Source organism: Miniopterus schreibersii (genome assembly GCF_964146895.1).
Source record: "Miniopterus schreibersii genome assembly, chromosome: 3".
Classification (NCBI taxonomy): domain Eukaryota; kingdom Metazoa; phylum Chordata; class Mammalia; order Chiroptera; family Miniopteridae; genus Miniopterus; species Miniopterus schreibersii.
The window spans coordinates 4,543,255-4,567,440 of NC_138103.1; the positions used below are offsets into that span (position 1 = coordinate 4,543,255).

Consider the following 24,186-nt stretch of genomic DNA (forward strand, 5'->3'; position numbering starts at 1 on the left):
CATATCAAGCACCTTTTCAGATCACAATGGTATGAAATTAGAAATCAACCACAATAAAAATACTCAAAACATTCAAACACATGGGGGCTAAATAGTATGTTATTAAACAATGAATGGGTTACCAATGAGATCAAGGAAGAAATAAAAAACTTTCTGGAAACAAATGAAAATGAACACACAACAACCTATAATCTATGGGACACAATGAAAGCAGTCCTGAGAGGGAAGTTCATAGAACTACATGCCTACCTCAGAAAACAAGAAAAACTAATAAACTCTCTGACGCTACAAAATATTGACACAAGAGATGTCTGCGATTTGACTGCCTATGTTTTCTTCCAGGACTTTTATGGTTTCACACCTTAGGTTTAAGTCTTTTATCCATTTTGAGTTTATGCTTGTGTACGGTTTAAGCTGGTGATCTAGTTTCATTTTTTTGCATGTACCTGTCCAATTTTCCCAACACCACTTATTGAAGAGACTGCCTTTACTCCATTGTATGCTCTTGCCTCCTTTGTCAAATATTGAGCGTAATGGTGTGGGTCAATTTCTGGGTTCTCTGTTCTGTTCCACTGATCCATATGCCTGTTCTTGGCCACAGCCATCAGAGAGGAAGAAAACATAAAAGGTATCCAAAGTGGAAAGGAGGAAGTAAAACTGTCATTATTTGCAGATGACATGATATTGTACATAGAAAACCCTAAAGACTCCATCAAAGTACTATGAGATTTGATAAACAAATTTGGCAAGGTAGCTGGATACAAAATCAACATCTGGAAATCAATGGCATTCTTATACAGCAACATGAACTTTCAGAGATAGAAACTAAAAAAACAATATCATTTACCATTGCAACTAAAAACATAAGATACCTAGGAATAAACTTAACCAAGGATGTAAAAGACCTCTACTCGGAAAACTATGTGACACTGAAAAAAGAAATAGAGGAAGATTTAAACAAGTGGAAGAATATACCATGCTCATGGATTGGAAGAATTAATATCATTAAAATGTCCAAACTACCCAAAGCAATTTATAAATTCAATGCAATTCCTATTAAAATATGAACTGCATATTTCACAGACCTAGAACAAACATTTCAAAAATTTATCTGGAACCAAAAAAGACCCCGAATAGCTGCAGCCATATTGAGAAAAAAGAACAGAGTGGGAGGGATCACATTACCGGACTTCAATCTGTATTACAAAGCCATTGTAATCAAAATGGTCTGGTATTGGTACAACAGGCATACAGATCAATGGAACAGAACAGAGACCCCAGAAATAGACCCACACCATTATGGTCAGTTAACATTTGACAAAGGAGGCAAGAACGTCCAATGGAGTAAAGACAGCATCTTCAATAAGTGGTGCTGGGAAAATTGGACAGATACATGCAAAAAAATGAAACTAGACTACCAACTTTTTTATTTATTTATTTATTTATTTATTTATTTATTTATTTATTTATTAAATTTTTTAAAATATATCTTTATTGATTTCAGAGAGAGGAAAGGAGAGGGAGAGAGAGAGATAGAAACATCAATGATGAGAGAGTCATTGATCGGCTAGCTCGCAACCAGGGCATGTGCCCTGACAGGGAATCGAACCCTGATAGTCTGGATCCTAGGTCGACACTCAACCACTGAGCCACACCTGGCCGGGCCACCACCAACTTTTACCATACACAAAAATAAACTCAAAATGGATAAAAGAGTTAAATGTAAGTCACGAAACCACAAAAATCTTGGAAGAAAACATAGGCAGTAAAGACATAGGCAGTAAAGACATCCCACATAGTGGAATTTTCACTGGTAAATCCTCTAGAGCAAGAGAAACAAGAGAAAAAATAAACATATGGAACTGCATCAAACTAAAAAGCTTCTGCACAGCAAAAGAAAACAGCCTCAAAATACAAAGGAACCCCACGGTCTGGGAAAACATATTTGTCAAGGATGTATCTGATAAGGGACTAATTTCTAAAGTGTACAAAGAACTCATACTACTCAGCAAGAGGAAGATAAGCAACCCAATTAAGAAATGGGCAAAGGACCTGAATAGACACTTCTCCAAAGAGGACATACAGATGGCCAAGAGACACATGAGAAAGTGCTCAACGTGGCTAATCATCAGAGAGATGCAAATTAAAACCACAATGAGGTATCACTTCACACCTGTCAGAATGGCTCCATCAACAAATCAACAAATGACTCCTGCTGGTGAGGGTGTGGAAAAAGGGGAACCCTGGTACACTGCTGGTGGGAATGCAGACTGGGGCAGCCACTATGGAAAACAGTATGGAGGTTCCTCAAAAAATTAAAAATGGAGCTGCCTTTTGACTCACTGATTCCACTCCTAGGAATGTATCCTAAGAATCCTGAAACACTAGTCAGAAAGGATATATGCACCCCTATGGTCATAGCAGCGCAGTTTACAATAGCTAAGATCTGGAAACAGCCCAAGTGCCCATCAGTAGATGAGTGGATAAAAAAGCTGTGGGACATTTACACCATGGAATACTATGCAACTGTAAAGATGGAGGATCTCGTACCCTTTGGGACAGTATGGATGGACCTGGAGAAAATTATGCTAAGTGAAATAAGCCAGGCAGAGAAAGACAAACATCACATGATCTCGCTTATATGTGGAATCTAAAGAACTTAATAAACTGATGAACAGAATAGATTCAATGACATGGAAGCATAGATCAGACTGACAAATGTCAAAGGGATGGAGGAAGGCGGGTGGGTGGAGGGAGGGAGAGAGAGTAACCAAAGAATTTATATGCATATATGCACAACCCAAGGACATGGACAATGGTGTGGCGAGGGACTGGGGAGGGGGATGGGACGGGGTGGAAGGGGCATTGGGGACAAAAAGGGACATCTGTAATATTTTAAACAAAAATGAAATAAAAAAATATATAATAGATGCTAGTAATTACAAAAAAAAGAAAAAAAAAGAAAGAAGTTTCCAAATATGAGGGAAGGAAAAGGCTTCTGATTCTCCTTCCTTAATAAAAGGACATTTTCAGAATCAGGGCAGAATCCTGTGCGACGCAAATGGTAATTCCTCCTCCCCTGTTAATGTTCTAGGAAGTTTCCCTTGTATAAGAAGAGAAGGTCCTAAATTAACCATTATCTTCATGTGCATCTCACAAATACACAAGTGCACAGGAAAGTCCACCGGCTCTTCACTCTGCTACCATAGCGATGTTTTCAAATACTTGGTGAAATCCAGAGGCAACTGAATAGCAACTTCATTGCAAAGCCTTTTGGTTAGTTGATTTAAATCTTCATTCAAAAATGAATCTCCTTGTAAAACTTTATCCTTCCTTTTGGAGCTTGAAGTTTCAGCAGGAGGACTGAACATCATTGCTGCCATGCTGTAAGCCTCAAAGTGTTCTACAGCGGATCTTCAGCTCAACTCTGGTCTGAGGGCTTTGGAGCCTTCCAAAGGGGCTCCCGCGACCTGGTGAGCTGCCAATCTCCGCACTATGGAATGGGGTGTCGCTGCAACACATGCAGCTCCCAAAGAGCGGTGTGCTCAGCATTACAGTACTTGGGCTCGACCAGGTGGGGAAGGAAAACCCAGCTTCCCTGCAACTCACTGTTAAGCAACAGATCTGTTTTGGGGAAAGTGGGCATTAATATTCTGTTGGTTGCTAAAATGCCGATGCTTAAATTGGGAAGAACATGCAGAGCAAGGGTGCAGAGGCGCTTGATGAAGGCAAGGGCTTGCTGCTGAGAAACCTGCTTTCTGCGCTTGGTTAGCATGACATCCGAGCACTCGAGCACAATTCTCAACCCCTTTGCTGGTAGTGCCTGAATGTAACTTGAACAGTGTTTTGTAACGATGCATGTACAACTTCATTGGGTCAATATTCAGAACATCACCTTGTCCAGAGAGAATATGAAAAGCAGTCTGGATACAGTGAAGACTTTCTTGATAGCTTAGGTCACCAGACTCAATGAGACTACGTAGAACTATGTAGTAAATCATCAAAAAACTCCACATTTATAAGGTAAGTGAACTTGGCAAGACCTTCTAGAACTTCTGGCAGGAGAGGGGACCTCTGGACCTTCTTCGCTATTCTGAAGTAGGTCACAAACATGATATTCAACATCTCCATGTGCAGTTTATGTTTTTTCTCAGTACTCTCCAAAGCTTCCGCCTCCTGACAGCTCTTGCTCTAGTTTCTCTTCTGCTTTTTTCCACTTTCTCTGCATGCTTGATATGTTCTCTTTTCCTTGAAAGTCATGAACTTTTTGGTTTATTGATGTCCTCTGTATCTTTCTTTACGTCTACTTCCTTGCTTTTTAAGCACAAGAATGGTTTTAACATCTCTGGCCTAACATCATAATTTCTGCCCTTCACAAAACCAGAAATCACTTTAATTACTCCAAGGGAAGCTTGGCCTAATTTATCTTGTTTAAAAAGTGTCTTGACTGCCTCACAGCACATTTCAGATATTGATTTTGACATGTCATTCATGAAAGGGACAATCAAGACAATGATGTTGTTGTGAAAGTTGAAATGAGGCAGAGCCACCAACAGCTCACCCAGGCTCTTCACAGCCACTTCTGCCAGGCCCTTGTATGCCTTTAATGAAACTATATTACTTTTCTTCAGCTTCCTTTGCTTCCAGTCTTTAACCATTTGCTCCAGATTTTCCAAATAAAATTTATATTGGCTAACCAGGCCTTCTTCAAAGTCTCTTAACTTCTGGGTTTTTTTGTGGATCTTGGTAGATTTTTCTGCTTCTGTTCAGAGCCGGATTTTATATGAAGGCATAATGTCTTTAAACAACTCCATCAGAGAAACGACCACCAGCTTTCGAACAGTAACAGCAACATCAGGATCCTGTTCCATCAGCATGAAACATAATTCTTTCAGTTTTTTAACATTACTTTCTGGATCTGATAATATGGCAGATGCAAAGGCTGCAATATACTGTTTCTTCTCTTGCAGTTTCTTCTTTTTCTCAATTAAATGCTCTTCTATGGTCAGCTCTTGAGTAAGCTCTTCAATGATCTCTTCCTCAAATTCCATCTCTTCTTGATCCTCTTTGTCTTGGTTAGTGTCAATACCCTGGCCTGTGGGATTATACCACTCTTATCTTTGATAGGAAGCAAGTTAATCAATTCCTTCTCTGGTTCAGTTTGCAGGGATCTTGGTATTTTTTCATATTTATCTATAACATTTTCATGCTTTCATTTCTTGGCGAGAACAGGTTCACTAGAAGAAAGATCTCAAGTTAGAAAAGACGCTCTTTGTCCTAAATCTCTCATTAACTGTAAGTCATCTTCATCCATCATATCTAAAGGAAGGGCTTCCTCTTCTTCCCACTCAATCCTTTTACCTGGTGGTTTTTTCTTTGGGTTGTCCAGTGGAATGGGTTTTTTAGACACAGCATCTTTTACAGCTTGCCTTAGTTTCTTCTGTTCTTTTTGGTACTTCTTGAGATTGTTTTGTTGTTTAAATTGCTTATTTTTTAGCTTGTTTTCAAGTTTGACTTTACTAGTTTTTAGCAACTTCCTAAAGCTTGGGACTTGTTTTTTATTTCTTCTCGCCTTCATCCTTGAATCTGAAGGGAGTTCCGGTGCAACAAGTTCACCAGGGGTAGGGACAGTCCAGGAATCCCAACTGCGAGACACACATGCTGCAGCCGCTATGCTGCAGAACCTCACCATCTATATTGAATAATAGCCTTGCTGGATAGAGTAGTCTTTGTTTCAGATCCTTGCTTTGCATTACCTTGAATACTTCATTCCATTCCCTTCTGGCAAGTAGTTTCTGATAAGAAATCAGCCAACAGCCTTATGGGAGCTCCTTTGTAGGTAACAGATTGCTTTTCTCTTGCTGCCTTTAAGAGTCCCTCTTTGTCTTGAATTTTTGGCATTTTATGATGTGTCTGGGAGTGGGCCTCTTTGGGTTCTTCTTGCTTGGGACTCTCTGTGCCTCCTGAACTTGTGTGACTTTTTCCTTCACCAGGTTGGGGAAGTTTTCTGCCATTATTTCTTCAAACAGGTTCTCTATCCCTTCTTATTTTCAACCTCCTCTGGCACTCCTATGATGCAAATATTGTTATGTTTCATGTTGTCCCACAGCTCCCTTAGACTGTCCTCTTGTTTTTTAATTGTATTTTCTTTTTGGATCTCTGATTGAGTGATTTTTCTACCCTGTCTTCTAATTTGCTGATCTGATCCTCAGTTTCCTCTAATCGCTGTTGACTCCTTCCACTGTATTCTTTATTTCTGCTATGCCATTCTTAATTTCCTTCATAGTCTCAATTTCTTTTCTTAAGCTTTTGAGCATCTTTACAATGAGTATTCCGAACTCTATATCTGATAGATTGCTTATCTCCATTTCATTTAGCTGTCCTTCTGGAGATTTCTCTTGTTCTTTCATGTTGGGCTTGTTCTTTTGTCTCCCCATAGTGGCTGCCTCTTTGTGTATATTTTTCCCCCTTATGTATTATGTAGATCTGCTAGGGCTTTCAGTCATTTTGGAGAGTCTCAAGTGCAGGCCAATGTCAGATGCTGTTTGTGACTGGCCTTGAGTACCCTGTTTGGAGCTATCAACAACACACGGTTTGTGGTTCCCTCTACTGGGGTGTCTTGTTTTTCTCTCTGCTGGGGCTGGGTGCATTTGGACAGGAACAGGATGCACACCAAAGTCTGTTTTTCCAAGGCCAGGGTCCAGAAACAGATCAGGCAAAGACTCAAAACACCCAGAGGTCCACCCCTACCTGTAGGCTAACTGACCCAAGTCTCAGGCTGTAGACCAGAGAATGGCACAAACTCCACAGGGTGGGGTGAGAGGTTTTCCAGTGGGTGGGGCAATTGATTCCAGCAAAAACTGCCTGGCTGGCAAAGGTCTGCCTGAGAAGTATGTCTGCTGCATATGAGGGAATGACTCAGCACAGGAATCCAGATGACTGCCCTCTGAGCTCTATCTGCAGCTCCTGCAACCCTGGATTTTCCTCACACCACTCTAGTCCACTCTGCCCTGTATGTGCTGGATCCCAAGGTGAGTGGCTGGTTGCACATATAAATGGCATTTAAGAGGGTGCCTGCAGTATAAGCTGTCTCCCCTCGGAGGACAGAAACCCTGCTGCTTTTCACTGCCAGATGTTATGTGGTCACCTTTCTCAGTTATAGTGCTCTGGGCTGGGAAACCTAGCTTGAGGTTTATACCCCAGAGTTCTCAGTGGGAACCGCCCACAGCTGAGATATCCCTTGGGACCTTCAGCTGCTGCCTGTGGGCGTCCAGCCAGCCCTCTTGCGCCTCTGCACTTCCTACCAGTCACTTTAGGTCCTTGGTTATGAGGGTGCTCTCCAGCTAGTCTTCAGTTGATTATTCAGGCTAGTTTTTCTATATTTTAGTTGTAATTCCAGTTTGGTCCTGAGAGAGTGTCAGTGTAGCTTACACTCAATCTGCTGCCATCTTAGAATCTCCTGCTCCCAGTTTTTATGGACAGGCTTCATGCATGTGAAGTCCTTCACCAATCAGCCCAGCTGGAAGTTTTAGGACTTTGCAAACTTTTTCTGGGATGTGTCTTCTCTGGTGTTGTGTGTGTGTTTTAATTCCAGTACATACAGCTGGAATTAAATAAGATTTTAACTCAGAGTTTTTTGTGTCAGTTTCTATTTTATTTCTCTGCCTGTACTCTGACACTCCCTTGACAGCTTCCTGTGGAAATTCTCAGACTTCCTGCTGGTCTAAAGCAATTCAAAGTGCTGAAGACGTTGCCTCTTTTTTCTGTGGATTTAAACCTGGCATCCATACCATGCTGCTACTCCCATTGGTGCTCCATTAGACGTGAGAGAAACCAATCCCTTGGGAAGCACTTAGAAAATCCAGAACATTGGATGCAAGTTCCAATCTTTTCTTTCTGTTCCAAGGGAGGAAATTTGAATTGGGGAGTTTCCTCCTGATCATGCCATGTCATGTGAGGGAAGGATTAGGGTGAGAAAATGCCACAAACTTCCTACCCTTTTTAGTATTGGCTATGCATTCACATGCATACTGTAGCTTCCAAACTGGTACATAGAGTTCTTAAAAAAAAAGGTACTTTTGTCTGTATATTTCTGTTAACTTGTGTTTTTGTAGGGAATGAGGACCTGGAGGTTCCAAGTTCACCGGATCACTGATGTAACCCTAACCTGGTACTGTTTCTAAGTTGCCTTTTTCTTCATTTAGCATTGTTTGATTGCTGTAAGTCTTTTCCTGTTTCCAGAGATCTGACAAAATTGGTTCTGACATTTTTGTGCTTGTTTATCAGTTTTGTTTGTGAAGGGACTGGAAGTTAGAGCTACCTCCTCTGCCATTATGCTCTAGATGGTTGCTTTTTAGCTGCATCTTGGTGTATGAATAGGAGTTTCATGGGTGGAGAGTTGATTTAGGCATTCCCAATGAGAGAAAGGGTATGAGCACATGCAGATAAGAAAGTGCATAATATGTGTTCTGATATAATATGTAAAGCATGGAGTTTGTTGCAAGATAACTTTTGAAAAGCATATCTACTATATATATTTTTCATATGTCATCATGAGGGTAAATCATAACCTTGTGATGTTAACCAAGAAGTCATTTTTTAAAGAACAGTTTTAACTAAGATTTAGAGGGTGTCAGTTCAAATACATAGAGAATGTGGATACTGTCTTCCCCTCCTGACTTAGTTTTGCCATTACTTTTGTATCAAAAAAGAAGCTATTTTATCTCAATTACTAGGTTCAGCCCTGCTCCAGCCTCTATGAATTACACTAATTTAACACACAACACGGAATTCACTATTCTAATGGTCCCTAGTGTTCCTTATCTATTCTCCTTCCTGGTGAATGTAATGTTTCTAAAGTATAAACCTTCATAAAATTTTCTGCCATAGCTTCTCACTGCTCTCAGCATAAATTGTAGACTTCATAGCATGGCTTCCCTAAAGCCTTTTCTGATTTGACCTTTCGATTATTCATCCAGCTTCATCTTTTGCCATGAAATTCCTCATCTGATCTAGTTATACAGATGATCTCTGCTTTTAAGCCTCCTGGTCTTTGCTTACGTCTATGATATTCTTCTTTCTTTCCCTTCATAGCCCTTTATACCTTGTATTTGCCTCAGATTGATGTCACTTTCCTATTCCTCATCACCAAAACAGGTTAGGTGTCGTTCTGTTGGGTAAATAGCATCCTACATATAATATCTACCTTCTTACATATGGTATAAGTTTCAAGTTTTTTGTCTGTATTTCCATAAGATTATAAAGTTGAGTGTAACAGCCTTGTAATCACCTCTGTATTATAAATTCTTATAAATAAATTAGCATATAAAATTTTTCATTGAATAAATGAATGAATTTATTACAGCACATCAAGCATCTTGGTTGTAAATAATTGAAACTGTGATAACACTAACACTGAAATAACATACTCAACACCACAAGTTGTTGATTGATTTAGTCTTAGAAGGAACCTAACTTCTGGCCAGAGTTAATACATACCTGTGAGAAGAGATAAGATCGTGGTTTTTCCTGACCCATTTTCTCCTAGAATAACAGTGATCTGCTCCTTATATAAATTCAAAGACAGGTCATTTACTGCTACTTTGTCACCAAATTCCTATGAAATGAAAGAAAAATAACTTGATACCTGTCACTATCACTTATGAAAGACAAATGCTCATATCCTCTATTCTTAGAAGAATCAACATTATATCGTCAGGTATAATATTTTGAACAAGAAACAATATTTGCAGGTTGTATTGAGTTTGTGTATTAGTCAAAATAAGTGTGAAGGCACAGTGGTATGTCTATCTATCTATATTTGGTAATAAAAAGAAGACCTCTCTATATTTTATGTATGAAGACTGTAATGTAGTACTTATGGGCTTATTCAACTGTATCAAGAGCTGGAAAAGCTCCCAGAATCTGCCACCAACGATCAGAAAAGTTGATGCCCTTATTTCAGCCAGAAGTTGGATGATTCACAAGAGCATGCCCAGAAGTTTTATTATCTAAGCAGGAGTTGGCAAACTCATATATGGCTCATTATCTGTTTTTGTACAGCTGTTTTTGTAAGAATGTTTTTTATACTTTAAAAGGCTTGTTAAAAAATAATAAAAAAGAATATCACTAGACATGGTTTTGTGGCCCATGGCCCTACCATATTTATCCAGTCCTTTACAGAACATATCTGAAAACTCTACTAAAGTGTCTCTTGGAAACTCCTAATACTTTAGTCTGAAATTAGAAATCCTGTGGTTCCCAAGAGCTTACTTAGGTGAATCTAAACTACCTGTAGGTGCCTCTCATTGGCAAATCCTAACCGGAAAGCAGAGAAGGAAATTTTGGGAAATGCAGTTCATGGGTTCTCTTTTGCAATGTAGGAGAAACCTCAGAAGGAAGCCCTAGTTTTGGCAAATTGACAACACTAGGAGAGTGTGTCTACAAACTCTGGGCATCTCAACAGCAGCACTATTGACATTTTGTACTAAATAATTCTTTGTTTTGGAGGGCTCTCCTGTAACTTGTAGGGTGTTTAGGAGCTTCCCTGGTTTCTACTCTGTACATGCCAGTAGCACTTCTCTTCTCACCTCTCTTTTCCTTGGTTATAACCACCAAAATATCTCCAGATATTGTCAGATATCTTCTCGAGGGACATAATTATCCCCAGTTGAAAATGACTGCCCTAGGGAATCAAATTTTCTCCAACAAATTCAATTACCTTATAGATGCTGATAATACTATAATCTGTTTCAGTCATAACCTCTCTCCAAAGCTATAGCTCTGTATCTCCAAATGTCTACCAGAAACGTAAGTTTAAATATTTATAAATATTTCAAATTCAGTATGTCTAAAATTCTGCTTATTATCATGTCCTGAATTTATAGTCCTTAACTGTACTCCCTAGGTTAGTGAATACCCCCCCCCCCCAATTCACTAAGATGTTCAAACCAGAAACCTGAATATAACCTTACACTTCAATGCTATTAACTACTGTATGCATTAAGTCATGAACTCCAAGTAATTAATTCAGAGCATGGATGACCATTCTTCATTCAAAAACTATTTACCAAATGCCCACTGCATACCAGGCATTGTTCTATGTGTTAGAGCTATATCTAAAAATAAGTGAAACATAGTCCTAACTTTAATGAAGCTTTGGTAAAGGAAGATACAAAAAAGTAAAGGTACATAAAAATAATTATGGATTATGATCAACATAATGCATAAAACAAAGGAACTGAAAAATGCAAGGTGTGATGGTATTACATGAGAAACAAATATTTATTTATAATAGACATCAGGCAAAAATAGATGGTGATTCCTGAGATTTGAAAGCAAATAACAGGCCCCATGAGTGCCCCAGTTCACCTAAATAGTTTCGAAGCCAACACAGAGATGAGAGTAACTCAGGCAGAGTCCATCAGTCTACTTGAGTTGAAGACAGAAATATGAGAGTCTAGTGAGGTGAAGGGAGAGAATGTTGAAGAGGAGACAGATGCATTCAGAGATACTCTTGGACATCTAAAGTGGGTACCCCAAGAGTATTCAGATAAAAAATGATCAATATATGCATGTGAGGAAACTACCTGAGGATGGAGAAAGAACCATTTAAGGATTAGAGGGAACAGTCCTTGGCACTCAGCTGGGGCCAGGAAGGCTGCCTGTTCCCACCAGCCAGACTAGAACATTTTAAGATTCACAGGGCAGTGTATAGATTACAAAGGAGGGTCTCGCCATAATACCGGGGAACAATTAACTTGGACTAAGCAAACAGACATAAAAGAATCAAACCACTTTGAAGTAACTTAATTCTTCCAAAAACAAATTTCAAGGGTATTTCAAGGCCCAGAGAAATACCCAAGACCCCAAAATGTGAAGAAGCAGGAAAATATGACCCATAATGACAAAATCAACCAATGAATAGAAATCAAACTAGAACTGACACACGTGTTAAAATGAGAATGCACATTAAAATGATTATTAAAATTTATGCCATCTGTTGAAAAAGTTAAGATATCAACAATATTTAAAAAACAATACAGTGACATCAGAAAAATGGTGGCATGAGAGGTCCCTTTGGTCTCTCCCCTTGAAGTTACAACAATCTGAACAGCTGAAATCAACAAAGGATTCCCTGCTTAATACACAAACATGTCTGAGAAATCTGCACATTGAAGCATCTGACGGTGATAGAGTGGGAGCAAAGCAAAGAGGAAGAAAAAGAGCAGAGCTGAGACTGCCACTGACACAGCCAGAGCTCACTGTAGGTCTCTGGACAGGGGAGGAATCAGGTTGCTGCTGATACTCCCTTCTACCCTCCCAGGGCTAGCAGCAGGCCCCAGAAGAAGTTGTAGCAGTGAGTATGGGTTTGCAGAGCACATTATCTGCAAATCTGAGAACTGGAACTACAGAAATATTTTTTCCCTGACAAGTGTGCTCTGCGGCTAATCCCAGGACAAGTGGAGATACAGAGGGGAAGCTGCTGAAGTCTTCTGGCCACCATTACTGGGATAAAAAAGCCACAAAGGCACCAGCCAGCTTTTAGGCTTATGCCACCCCCACCTAAGGAAGCTGCACTGCCAGCAGCATCTGGCTGCAGAGGAAAGTTTTGGAATTTCACGGATTTGGAAACTCATTGCCCACCACATTCCTCCAAAGGTTGGTGATTGGAGACACAGGACATCTTCTACCACCCTGCAGAGATCTAAAAAGCCAGAGTAGTGCAAGAGAACTAAAAAAACTTGTGCTTCAGTGCCACCTACTAGAAAACAACAGAAAGACTCATTAATCTACTAGAGAAATGCCACTCATACATAGATGCCTAGACAGAGAAGGAATTCATCAAATGCCATGAATAGCCAAGGTAACAAAGCAGCTCAAAACGAAAATTTAAAATCTCCAAAAAATAAACTTAAAGATATGGAAATATGTCACTTAGATGACAGAGAATTCAAGAACGCAGTTCAATGAGATATAAGAAAACACAGATAGGCAGTTTAATTAACTCAGAAATAAAATGAATGAACAAAATAAGTACTTTACAAAAGACATTAAAATCTTAAAGGAGGATCCAAGATGGTGGTGAAGTAGGTGGAAGTTACACTCACTTCCTTCCAGGACCAAACTTGATTTACAACTAAAATATAAAACAATCAACCTGAATCACCAACTAAAAACTAGCTGAATGGAAGTCTTATAACCAAGGATTTACAGGAGAAGCCACATCAAGACTGATCAGCAGGGTGGAGATGCAGAAAGGGCTGGCCCTGCACCCATGGGCAGCAGATGAAAACCCAGAGGGATATCTCAGCTGCAAAGGTCTCCCTTGAGGAGTGTGGGGTCTCAAACCCACACCAAGGTCCCCAGCCCAGAGCACCAGGGAATAGGTGCCCACATAACATATGGCTGTGAAAAGCCTTGGGGTTTCTATCACTGAGAGACAGCTGGAAACACTGACATCCTCTTAACGGGCCAACACACAATGTTTTGTGTTTAGCCACTCACCTTTGGCTCTGGTGGAGGGAAGGCAGAGTGGACTAGAGCTGTGTGAGGAGAATCCAGGGGTGCTGGCAGGGAAATAGAGCTCAGAGAGCAGCCATCAGGATTCTTGTGCTGAGTCATTCCCCCATAATGCAGGGGACATCTTTCTCCGGCAGACATTTACCTTCCAAGCAGCTTTTGTCTGGGGGGGGGGGGAGGGAAGCAACTGCCCCACCCTGTTAGAAAACCTCTCACCCCACCCTGTGGAGTTGTTATAGCCTGAGGCTCATTAAGAGACTGAACATCTGGGTGCTTTGAGTATTTGCCTGATTTGCTTCTGGACCCAGGGCTTGGGAAAACAGAACTTGGTGTGCATCTTGGTCCTGTCCAAACACACCCAACCCCAACAAAGGGAACCACAAGCTGTGGAGTGCAGAAAGCGTTAAACAGGGTACTCAAGGCCAGTCACAGTGTCTGACATTGGCCTGCACCAGAGACCCTCCAAAAAGACTGAGAGTCCTAGCAGATCCATCTAATACATAAAAACAAATCCAAACAGGCAGCCAAAACGGGGACAAAAACACAAGCCCCAAATGACCCACCAAAAGAATTCTCCAGAAGAAGAGCTAAATGAAATGGAGATAAGCAATCTATCAGATATAGAGTTCAGACTACTGATCATAAGGATGCTCAACAGCATGAGAAAAGAAATGGAAACTATGAAGGAAATTAAGAATGACACAGTAGAAATAAAAAAAACGTTGGAAGGAATAAACAGCAGATTAGAGGAAGCTGAAGATCAGATAAGCAAATTAGAATACAGGGTAGGAAAAAAATCACTCAATCAGAGAACCAAAAAGAAAAAACAATTAAAAAACAGGAGGACAGCTTAAGAAAGCTGTGAGAAAGCATGAAACATAACAATATTCACATCATAAGAATTCCAGGAGATCTAGAAAGTAAGTATAGGTTAGAGAACCTGCTTGAAGAAATAATTAAAATCCCCAAAATTCAAGACAAAGAGAGAATATTAAAGGCAGCAAGAGAAAAACAGTCTGTTACCTACAAAGCAGCTCCCATAAGGCTGTCAGCTGACTTTTCATCAGAAACTCTACAGGCCAGACGGGAATGGCATGAAGTATTCAAGGTAATGCAAAACAAGGATCTGAAACCAAGACTACTCCATCCAGCAAGGCTATCATTCAAAACAGATGGTGAAATAAAGAGCTTCCCAGACAAAAAGAAGGCTAAAGGAGTTTATCACCACCAAACCAGCATTGTAGGAAATGTTAAAGGGACTGCTGTAATTAGAAGTTGAAATTGAGAGAATGAGAAATAAGCATAAAGAATTAAAATGGCAATAAATAAGTACCTATCAACAATAACCTTAAATGTAAATGGATCAAATGTTCCAATCAAAAGACACAGGGTAGCTGAATGGATAAGAAAACAAGTCCCAAATATATGCTGTCTACAAGAGACCCACCTTAGAACAAAAGACTCACACAGGCTGAAAAATAATTTTTTCTGGAGGATTTTAAAGGAGAGATAGACAGCAATACAGTCGCAGTAGGGAACATTAACACTCCATTGACTTTACTGGATAGATCTTCCAGGCCAAAAATTAACAAGGAAACAGTGACTCTAAATGACACACTAGATCAGATGGATTTAATTGACATTTACAGAACATTTTATCCCAAAGCTGTAGAATATGCATTCTCCTCAAGTGCACATGCGACATTCTCACAGTTAGATCACATGTTAGGATACAAAACAAGTCTCTACAAGTTCAAGAAGACTGAAATCATATCAAGTATCTTCTTGGATATTTACATCATGGAATGCTATGCAGCTGAATAAAAGGATGCCTTACCCTTTGAGACAGCATGATGGGAACTGGAAAGTATTATGCTAAGTGAAATAAGTCAGTCAGAAAAAGACAACTATCACATGATCTACCTCATATGTGGAATATAATGAACAAAATAAACTGATGAACAAAACAGATCTAGAGACACAGAAGCATAGAACAGACTGATGAATCTCAGAGGGAAGACAGGGGTGCGTGGATAGGTGGGGAGAGATTAACCTAAGAACTTACATGCATATATGCATAACCCATGGACACAGACGACAGTGTGGTGAAGGCATGGGGGGAGGGGTGCAAGGTGGAGGGGATCAAAATGGGGCAAAAATGGGGACATTTGTAATATTTTCAACAGCAAAGATAAATTTTAAAAAATTAGTATTTAGCAAAAGAAACAAGAACATACAATGAAGTAAAGGCAGTATATTTAATAAATGATGCTGGCAAAACTGGACAGACACCTGCAAAAAAATGAAACTAGAGCACTATCTTACTCCATATACAAGAATAAACTCAGAATGAATAAACACTTAAATGTAAAACTCAAAACCATAAAAATCCTAGAAGTAAACTCAGACATTTCTCTTAGTAACATTCTTTCTGATATATTTGCTTGGGCAAGGGAAATAAAAAAATAAACAAATGTGACTATATCACACTAAACTGTTTTTGTACAGCAAAGAAAACCATAAAAAAATGGAAAGACAACCCACTGAATGGGAGAACATCTTTGCCAATGATACATCTGACAACAGGTTAATATCTAAAATTTATGAAGGATTTATATTACTCAACACCCAAATCCAATTAAACAATCTAATTAAAAAATAGGCAAAAAACCTGAATAGACACTTCTCCAAAGAGGACAGAGAGATGACCAAGAGACATATGAAATGGAAATTAAAACAACAATAAGATATCAACTGACACCTGCCTTAATAGCTATCATCAACACATCAACAAGCAAGTGTTGGTGAAATGCAGAGAAAAGTGAACCCTCATGCACTATTGGTAGGAATGCAAATTGGTGTAGGCTCTTTGGAAAACAGTATGGAGTTTCCTTAAAAAATTAATAATGGAACTGACTTATGACCCAGAAATTCCACTTCTGGGTATATATCCCAAGAAACCCAAAACACTAATTAAAAAATATATGTACTCTTATGTTCACTGCAGTGCTATTACAATAGCCAAGTTGTGGAAGAAACTGAAGTGCTCATTAACAGACCAATGGATAAAAAAGTGACGGTACATATGGCCATTATTTGGTCATAGGTAACAAAAATCTTACCATTTGTGACAGCATGGATGGACCTACATGGCATTAGCCTAAGTGAAATAAGCAGAAATAAAAATAAAAATACCATATAATTTCATTTATATGGAATATTTAAAAAACAATATAAATGAACAAAGAAAACAGAAAGAGGCTCATATACACAGAGAACAGACTGATGGTTGGCAGAGGGGAGAAAGTTGGGGGAACTTGATAAAAAAAGTGAAGGAACTGAAAAATACAGATTGGTGGTTACAAAATAGTCATGGAAATGTAAAGTATAACACAGAAAATATAGTCAATAATACTGTAATAACTATGTATGGTTCCAGCTGAGTCCTAGAAATATCAGAAGAAACACTTTATAAAGTATGTGATTACCTAACCACTGTGCAGTACAACTGAAACTAATAAAAAATAATAATAAATGAAAACAACAAGTGCTGGCGAGGATGTGGAGAAGAGGGAATCCTAGTACACTGCTGGTGGGAATGCAGACTGGTGCAGCCACTATGGAAAACAGTATGGAGTTTCCTCAAAAATTAAAAATGGAGAAATCAAGATGACGGCGTAGGTAAGAGCTGTATCCATCGCCTCCTGCAACCACGTAAAAATGACAAAATACAGAACCACCATCACTCAGAACCTCCTGAAATCTAGCTGAACAGAAGCCCTACAACCAGGGAACTGAAGAAGCATCGAGACTGGCAGGAGGGGCGGAGACTTGGGGAGACTGGGGCTGAATCACAGAGACTCAGCCGGGGGCCCACATCCAGTGCCGCGGTTTAAACCTGGGAGGGATATCTCGGCGGCAGAAGTTTCCTGGAGGAGTGACGGGTCCCAGCCCCACATCAGGCCCCCCAGCCCAGGGCTCCAGGGCTGGAAAGAGAAATCCCCACAACTTCGGGATATGAAAACCAGTGGGGACTGTCGCTGAGGGTCCTGGAAGGTGCGCAGGTCCCAGGCTTTCCTCTTAAAGGGGACTCACTCAGACGCATGAACTCACTCAGATGCACTCCCACTGAGCTCATGCTGGGTGGCAGCTTGAAGGGAACCTGGGGCATTTGGGAGAAACTGACTTGCCCGGAATAGGGGTGAGAGGCGGAGGGGTAGCTTTCTCCCAGACAGAAGAGCTGGCAGAGGCCACTGCTCCTTTGGCCAGCTCTCCCCTGCCACAGCCTGCAGGCAGATGCCATATTTTAATCTCCAGCACCTGACTCACACCTTTGGCTCTGCCCCAGTGATTCCTAGAGGCCTGCAAACTCCCTACCAGCAAGCTCATCCAAGCCATTTCCAGTGGCTTTTCGGTGCAAGTGGCCTCTCGAGACTTATGCTTAGGACTTTCCTAAAATCTCTCAAACAAGCAGCAGCGGGCCCCATACAGCTTGATAAGAGGCCCCAGGCCTGGCACTAGTGACAGCCTGCATTGGTTCATAGCTTGGCCTGTCCTGGACACCTCCAAGCCCAGCACAAGTAGCAGCCAACTATGCTTTGCTGTGGAGCTCATGCTGGGTGGCACTGGGCAAGGCACTGGCAGAGGCTGACTTTGCACCTCCAGGAAGGCCCCAGAGACAGTGCACCTGGTGGTCAGACTCGTTGGATTACAATCCTACTGCATCCACAAGTGACACACTCAAGGGGCACACTTGGTGAACACCAAAGCCCCACTGAAGTAAATATTGATCCATAGGGGTGTCTCCAGCACAGCAGCTCTTTGGCTGTAGCTGCAGCTGGTCCCCACAGCTGATTGGCCTGGGGGGTCAATACATCCCAGTGAAACCAACAGCAACCAAGGCTCAACTACAACAGGACAGTGCACACAGCCCACACGGGGGAGCACCTACAAGGCCCAGCTCAGGTGACTGGGGAGGCTGAGCCACTGGACCCTACAGGACAACTACTACACAAATTCCAAGAGACATAGCAGCTCTACCTAATACATAGAAACAAACACCAGGAAGCAGCCAAAATGTGGAGGCATAGAAATGTGTCACAAAGGAAAGAACAAAAGAAATCTCTAGAAGAGAAACTAAATGAAATAGATCCAAGCAAGCTAACAGATACAGAGTTCAGAATTTTGTTTATAAGGTAGCTCAAGCATATTATTACAAAAATAATTGAGAAAATCGATGACTTAATAATGTACCAATTTGAAATGAAGGCTACATGAACTGAAATGAAGAATAATTTACAGGGAGTCAACAGGAGAGTAGAGGACGCTGAGAATCAAATCAGCAATTTGGAACATGAGGAAACAAAAAACACCCAACCAGAAGGGCAAAAAGAAAAAAGAATCCAGAAATATGAAGATAGTACAGGAGCCTCTGGGACAACTGCAAGTGGCCCAACATTCATATTATTGGGGTTTCTTAAGGGGAAGAAAGGGAGCAAGAAATTGGAACCTATTTGAAAAAATAATTACAGAAAACTTCCTCTACCTGGGGAAAGAAATAGACTTACAAGTCCATGAAGCACAGAGGGTCCCAAATAAGAGGAACCCAAAGAGGCCCACAGCAAGACACATCATAATTAAAATGCCAAATCTTAAAGACAAAGAGAGAATCTTAAAAGCATCAAGAGAAAAGCAGTTAGTTACTACAAGGGAGCACCCATACGACTGTCTGCTGATTTCTCAACAGAAACTTTGCAGACCAGAAGGGAGTGGCATGATATATTCAAAGTGATGAGAAACATGGAACTACAACCAAGATAGCTCTACCCAGCAAAGCTATCATTTAGAACTGAAGGTCAGATAAAGAACTTCACAGATAAGAAAAAGCTAAAGGAGTTCACCACCACCAGAGTGTCATTCCATGCACTGGAAGGTCATGGGTTTGATTCTCAATCAGGGCACATACCTGTGTTGTGGGTTTGGTCAGGTCAGGGCATGTGCAGTAGGCAACCGATCAATGTTGTCTCTTACACTGATGTTTCACTCTCTCCCTCTCCCTTCCACCCTCTCTAAAATCAATTTTAAAAGAAAAAGGACTACTACTGTATATATATAGCTTTTTTTTTTTTTTTTTTTGCATAAACCTAATGGTAACCATACCCCAAAAAACAAAAACTGAGACACATAACTTAATAAAAAAAATACCGGAAATAATTGTAGAATATTACTAAGCTAAAACAACAGATGGAAATGCAAGTGAAAATTAAAAAATGATGACACAAAACAGAAAACAAAAGATAAAATGGCTATAGGAAATCCTCATACATCAATAATCATCCTAAATGTAAATGGAGTGAACTCACAAATAAAAAGGCACAGAGTAGCAGACTGGATCAGAAAACAAAACTCAACCATATGCTGCATTCAAGAGACACATCTCAGCTGCACAGACAAATATAGACTCAAAGTGAAAGGGTGGAAATGATTCTCCAAGCAAATAGCAACCACCGAAAAGCAGGTTTAGCCATACTTATAACAAGAGACAAAGATGGACAATTTATAACAAGTGTTGGAGAGGTTGTGGAGAAAAGAAACCCTCAATCACTGCTGGTGGGAATGTAAACTGGCACAGCTACTATGGAAAACAGTATGGTGGTTCCTCAAAATTTAGGAATAGAACTACCATATGACTTAGCAACCCCTCTTTTGGGTATCTATGTTAAAAATTTGAAAACATTTATTCGCAAAGATATATGCGTTCTTTTGGTCATTGCAGCATTATTTACGGTGACCAATACATGAAAACCACCATAGAATCACATATATTGATCTTCAAATATTGTACCAACCAAGCATCCTCAAAGTACATCCCACTTGATAATAGTGTATCATCTTTTTAACGTGAAATAAACTTTCTTTAAAGCATCTTGAGGGTGAACTCAGGGAGAATTAAAGACAGAGTTGTGTGGCTCCAGGGCAAAGGCCATTTCCTCTTCTTTCCATTGGCACCAGAGCAGTGGCACCTGCTGTGTTCACTGTCCCCTCGTTTGTGGGCCAGAGTAGCTAAGGTTCGTGCCAGTCCCCTTAGGGTAGGACAGTATGCACATGTGTCTGACACACCAGAAAAGCTGCACCAGGACCCCAAGCACCAGCAAAGGTATGTCCCATCCCCTGTGGGCCAAAGCAGCTGCAAGCATTCCTCTGAAGTGCCAGATAAGTTGTGCCCCATACTCCAATGGCTGGAGCAGCTGGATCAAGTGCCCTAAGAACCAGAGAAGTTATGCTTCACCTTCTGCAGGCCAGAGTAGCAATGCAGGGTGACCAGAGTGCCAGAGAAAATGTGCCCCGCCCCTTATGGGGAAAAGTACCTGCTTGAGCACCCTGAGTGGCTGAGAAGCTGCATCTCCCTGCCGGCCAAAGTACTGGTGCCCTTCTTCCCCTTACCCCACCAGGGGAGAACCACCAGCTCTATACTCTCAACACCTGGTGGCCCCACCCTGCTGAGCTTGTGATCAGCAATATTGCCAGTGGGCTGTGCCCAGCTTGGTCTCCTGGTGCAGAAGACTTTCTAGGAGGTCCAGGAAGACTTTGGAAAATCTGAGTTGTGTGGCTCTTGGGTGGGGCCAATTTTCCCACACCCCCCACACCATTACCACCTTCCTGTGTAGAGACCTCCCTTCACAGGGTCAAATGTGGGTGAACCTGTTTGAACCTGATGAACACTGCTGGCCTCACCCTGATGAATCCCTGACACCTTGCCCCATCACAAAGGTCCACAGGCACACAGCAGGTGGCAGCTGACTGTGGTGTACACTGAGACTGTTGCTGAGTGGCCTCAAACTCTGCTGAATTTAATCTGTATCAATATGGTAAACACCACTAGCCCCTACCTCCTGACTCACTAGAACCTCCCTCATGTAACTCCTGTATCACTAGAGGCTCTTTCAGTGACAGCCTAACAGGTACCTAACAGGTGCAAATGGATCTCAGGGAGACTTGGTCCTTTTGCTGACCTGCCCCCAGGCTCAATGATGGTCTTTGTGTGCAGCTTGGCTCCTTCCAACACACCAAGAGGCAATCACAAACTGTAAATCGCTTTCTGGCTTCAAACAGGTAGCCCAGGCTGGACACAGGCAGTGCCTAATATCAACTGGCACTGAATTCCCTCACAAATGGCTTCAGAACCAACACACTCAGTGGTTCACAGCACATCAGAGCACAACCCAATAAGCTCCACATGGCAATCACAAAAGAAGATCTCAGCAGATACCAGACATTGTTGGGGTGAACTCAACTTTGTAGAGAGAGCCCCCTCATAGCAGCTAATACACTGTGCTTGGGGTCAATCTTCAAAGCCAGCCTAGTAGGAAACCCCACCCAAGGAAGGGCCAACAGCACTTAAGACTGAACTACAACAGGAGGGCTCACATAACCCACACAAGAGACATTCCTCGAACACTGAGCTCAGGTGATCAGGGACACTGCAGCAATGAGCCCCCAAAGACACCTACCACATAAGGCTACCATACCAAGGCATAGGACATCTACCTAATACATAGACACATAGAAAGAGAGGGAGGCAGCCAAGATGGGGATACTAAGAAACAAATGAAAAAAACAGTAGATATCCCCAGAAATAGAACTAAATGAAATGGAGGCAAGTGATTTACTAGATATAGAGTGTAAAAAAAAAAAATGGTTATAAGGATGGTCAACAGGAACTTAGTGAGACTTTCAACAAAGAGATACCAAACATAAAAACACACACAAAGAAACCATAAAAAAGAAAAAAAACAGGCTCTGGCCAGTGTGGCTCAGTTGGTTGGAGTGTCATTCTAGTACACCAAAGGGTGGTGGGATCCCAGTCAGGGCACATACTCAGGTTGTGGGTTCGATCCCCAGTTGGGCACATTCTGGGGGCAACCAACTGATGTTCCTCTCTCACATCAATGTTCTTCTCTCTTTCTCTCTCTTCCTCTCTCTAAAATCAATTTTAAAAATAATTTAAAATAATAAAATACAATCTTTTTTTTTTTTAAAGAACCAGTCAGAAATGAAGAACACAAAATCTGAAATGAATTACTAGAAGCAATCGGCAACAGGCTATATGAAGCAGAGGATCAAATTAGTGATTTGGCTGACAAGGTAGCGAAGACGCTCAACTTCACTGGCTCTTAGGAAAATGCAAATCAAAACTACAAGATACCACCTCACACCTGTTAGAATGGTTATTATAAGCAAGAAAAGTAATAAGTATTGGAGAGGTTGTGGAGAAAAAGGAACCCTTATTCACTGCTGGTGGGAATGTAAACTAGTACAACCACTATGGAAAACAGTATGGTGGTTCCTCCAAAAATTAAGAATAAAACTACCATATGACTTAACAACCTCTCTTTCAGGGTTGTTAAATTTCTGAAAAGAATTAAAACACTTATTTCCAAAGATATATGCACCCCTATATTTATTGTAGCACTATTCATGGTGCCCAACAAATGGAAATAACCAATGTGCCCTTCACTAGCTGATTGGATAAAGAAAATGTGGTACATAGATGCAATGGAATACTACTTAGCCATAAGAAAAGATGAAATACTGCCAATTGGTACAACATAAACCTTGGGAATTTTGGGACAACGAAAACCTTGGGAATATCATGCTAAGCAAAATAAGTCAGTCAGAAAAATTAAGAACCATATGACTTTACTCATATGTGGGTTATAAAACTGAAAGCAACAAATAAACAAATAAGAAAAACAAACAAAAAAATTCATAAACACAAACAACAGTATGGTGGTTACCAGAGGGAAGGGGGAGTAGGGGGTAGGCAGTAAAGGGTAAAAGGTGGTCAAATATATAGTGACAGAAAAAGATTTGATTTGGGGTGATAGGCATAAAATACAATATACAGATGATGTATCATAGAATTGTACACTAGCAACCTATATAATTTCATTAATATGTGATATAAATGACAGATTTCAAGACCGCAGTTCTGAAAATATTCAACGAGATGTAAGAAAATACAGACAGGTAATTCAGTGCAATCAGAAAACAAATCAATGAATAGAACGAGTATTTTACCAATGAGGTTGAAACTTTAAAAAAGAACCAATGAGAAATCCTGGAAATAAAGCACGCAATTAAGGAGATTAGGAATGAGCTACTGAGCATAGAAAACAAAGCCAACTAGATGGAGGAAAGAATTAGTGATATCAAATATAGGAATCTAGAAGTGCCACAGAGGGAAGAAGAGAGAGACTTGAACAGAAAAAAAGAAAAGAAAAAAAGAAAGAGCTCTAGAAGAATTATCTAACTCCATCAGAAAAAGCAATATTGGGATAATAGATATTCTGGAAGAAGAACAGAGGGAGAAGGGAACAGAGAGTCTATTCAAACAAATAGTGGATGGGAACTTCCCAAGCCTATGGAAAGAACTTGATCCTTGAATCCAGAACAAAACATATCACCTAGTTACCTCAATCCAAAGAGGCCCTCTCCATAGCACATTGTATTAAAACTGTCAAAAATTAATGACAGACAATAGTGTGGTGAAGGCTTGAGATGGGTGGTGGTGTGAGGTAGAAGGGGTCAATGGGGCAAAAAGGGGATATTTGTAATACTTTCAAAAATAAAGATAAATTTTAAAAAATGACAAAAAATTCTCAA

The 24,186-nt window shown here is 40.6% G+C and overlaps 1 protein-coding gene and 1 pseudogene across 2 annotated transcripts in view; both read right to left on the reverse strand.

Moving 5' to 3' along the window:
* Positions 1-24,186, reverse strand: part of LOC308554459 (phospholipid-transporting ATPase ABCA3-like) — a 244,167-nt gene that overhangs the window by 112,500 nt on the left and 107,481 nt on the right. The window contains exon 11 of the mRNA XM_081131699.1: positions 9,499-9,616. Within this exon, the coding sequence (XP_080987825.1) occupies positions 9,499-9,616 (118 nt within the window). The remainder of the gene's footprint in view (positions 1-9,498; positions 9,617-24,186) is intronic.
* Positions 3,201-5,578, reverse strand: LOC308554790 (nucleolar complex protein 3 homolog pseudogene; annotated as a pseudogene). Its single transcript has one exon. The product of its transcript is annotated as a nucleolar complex protein 3 homolog pseudogene (transcript).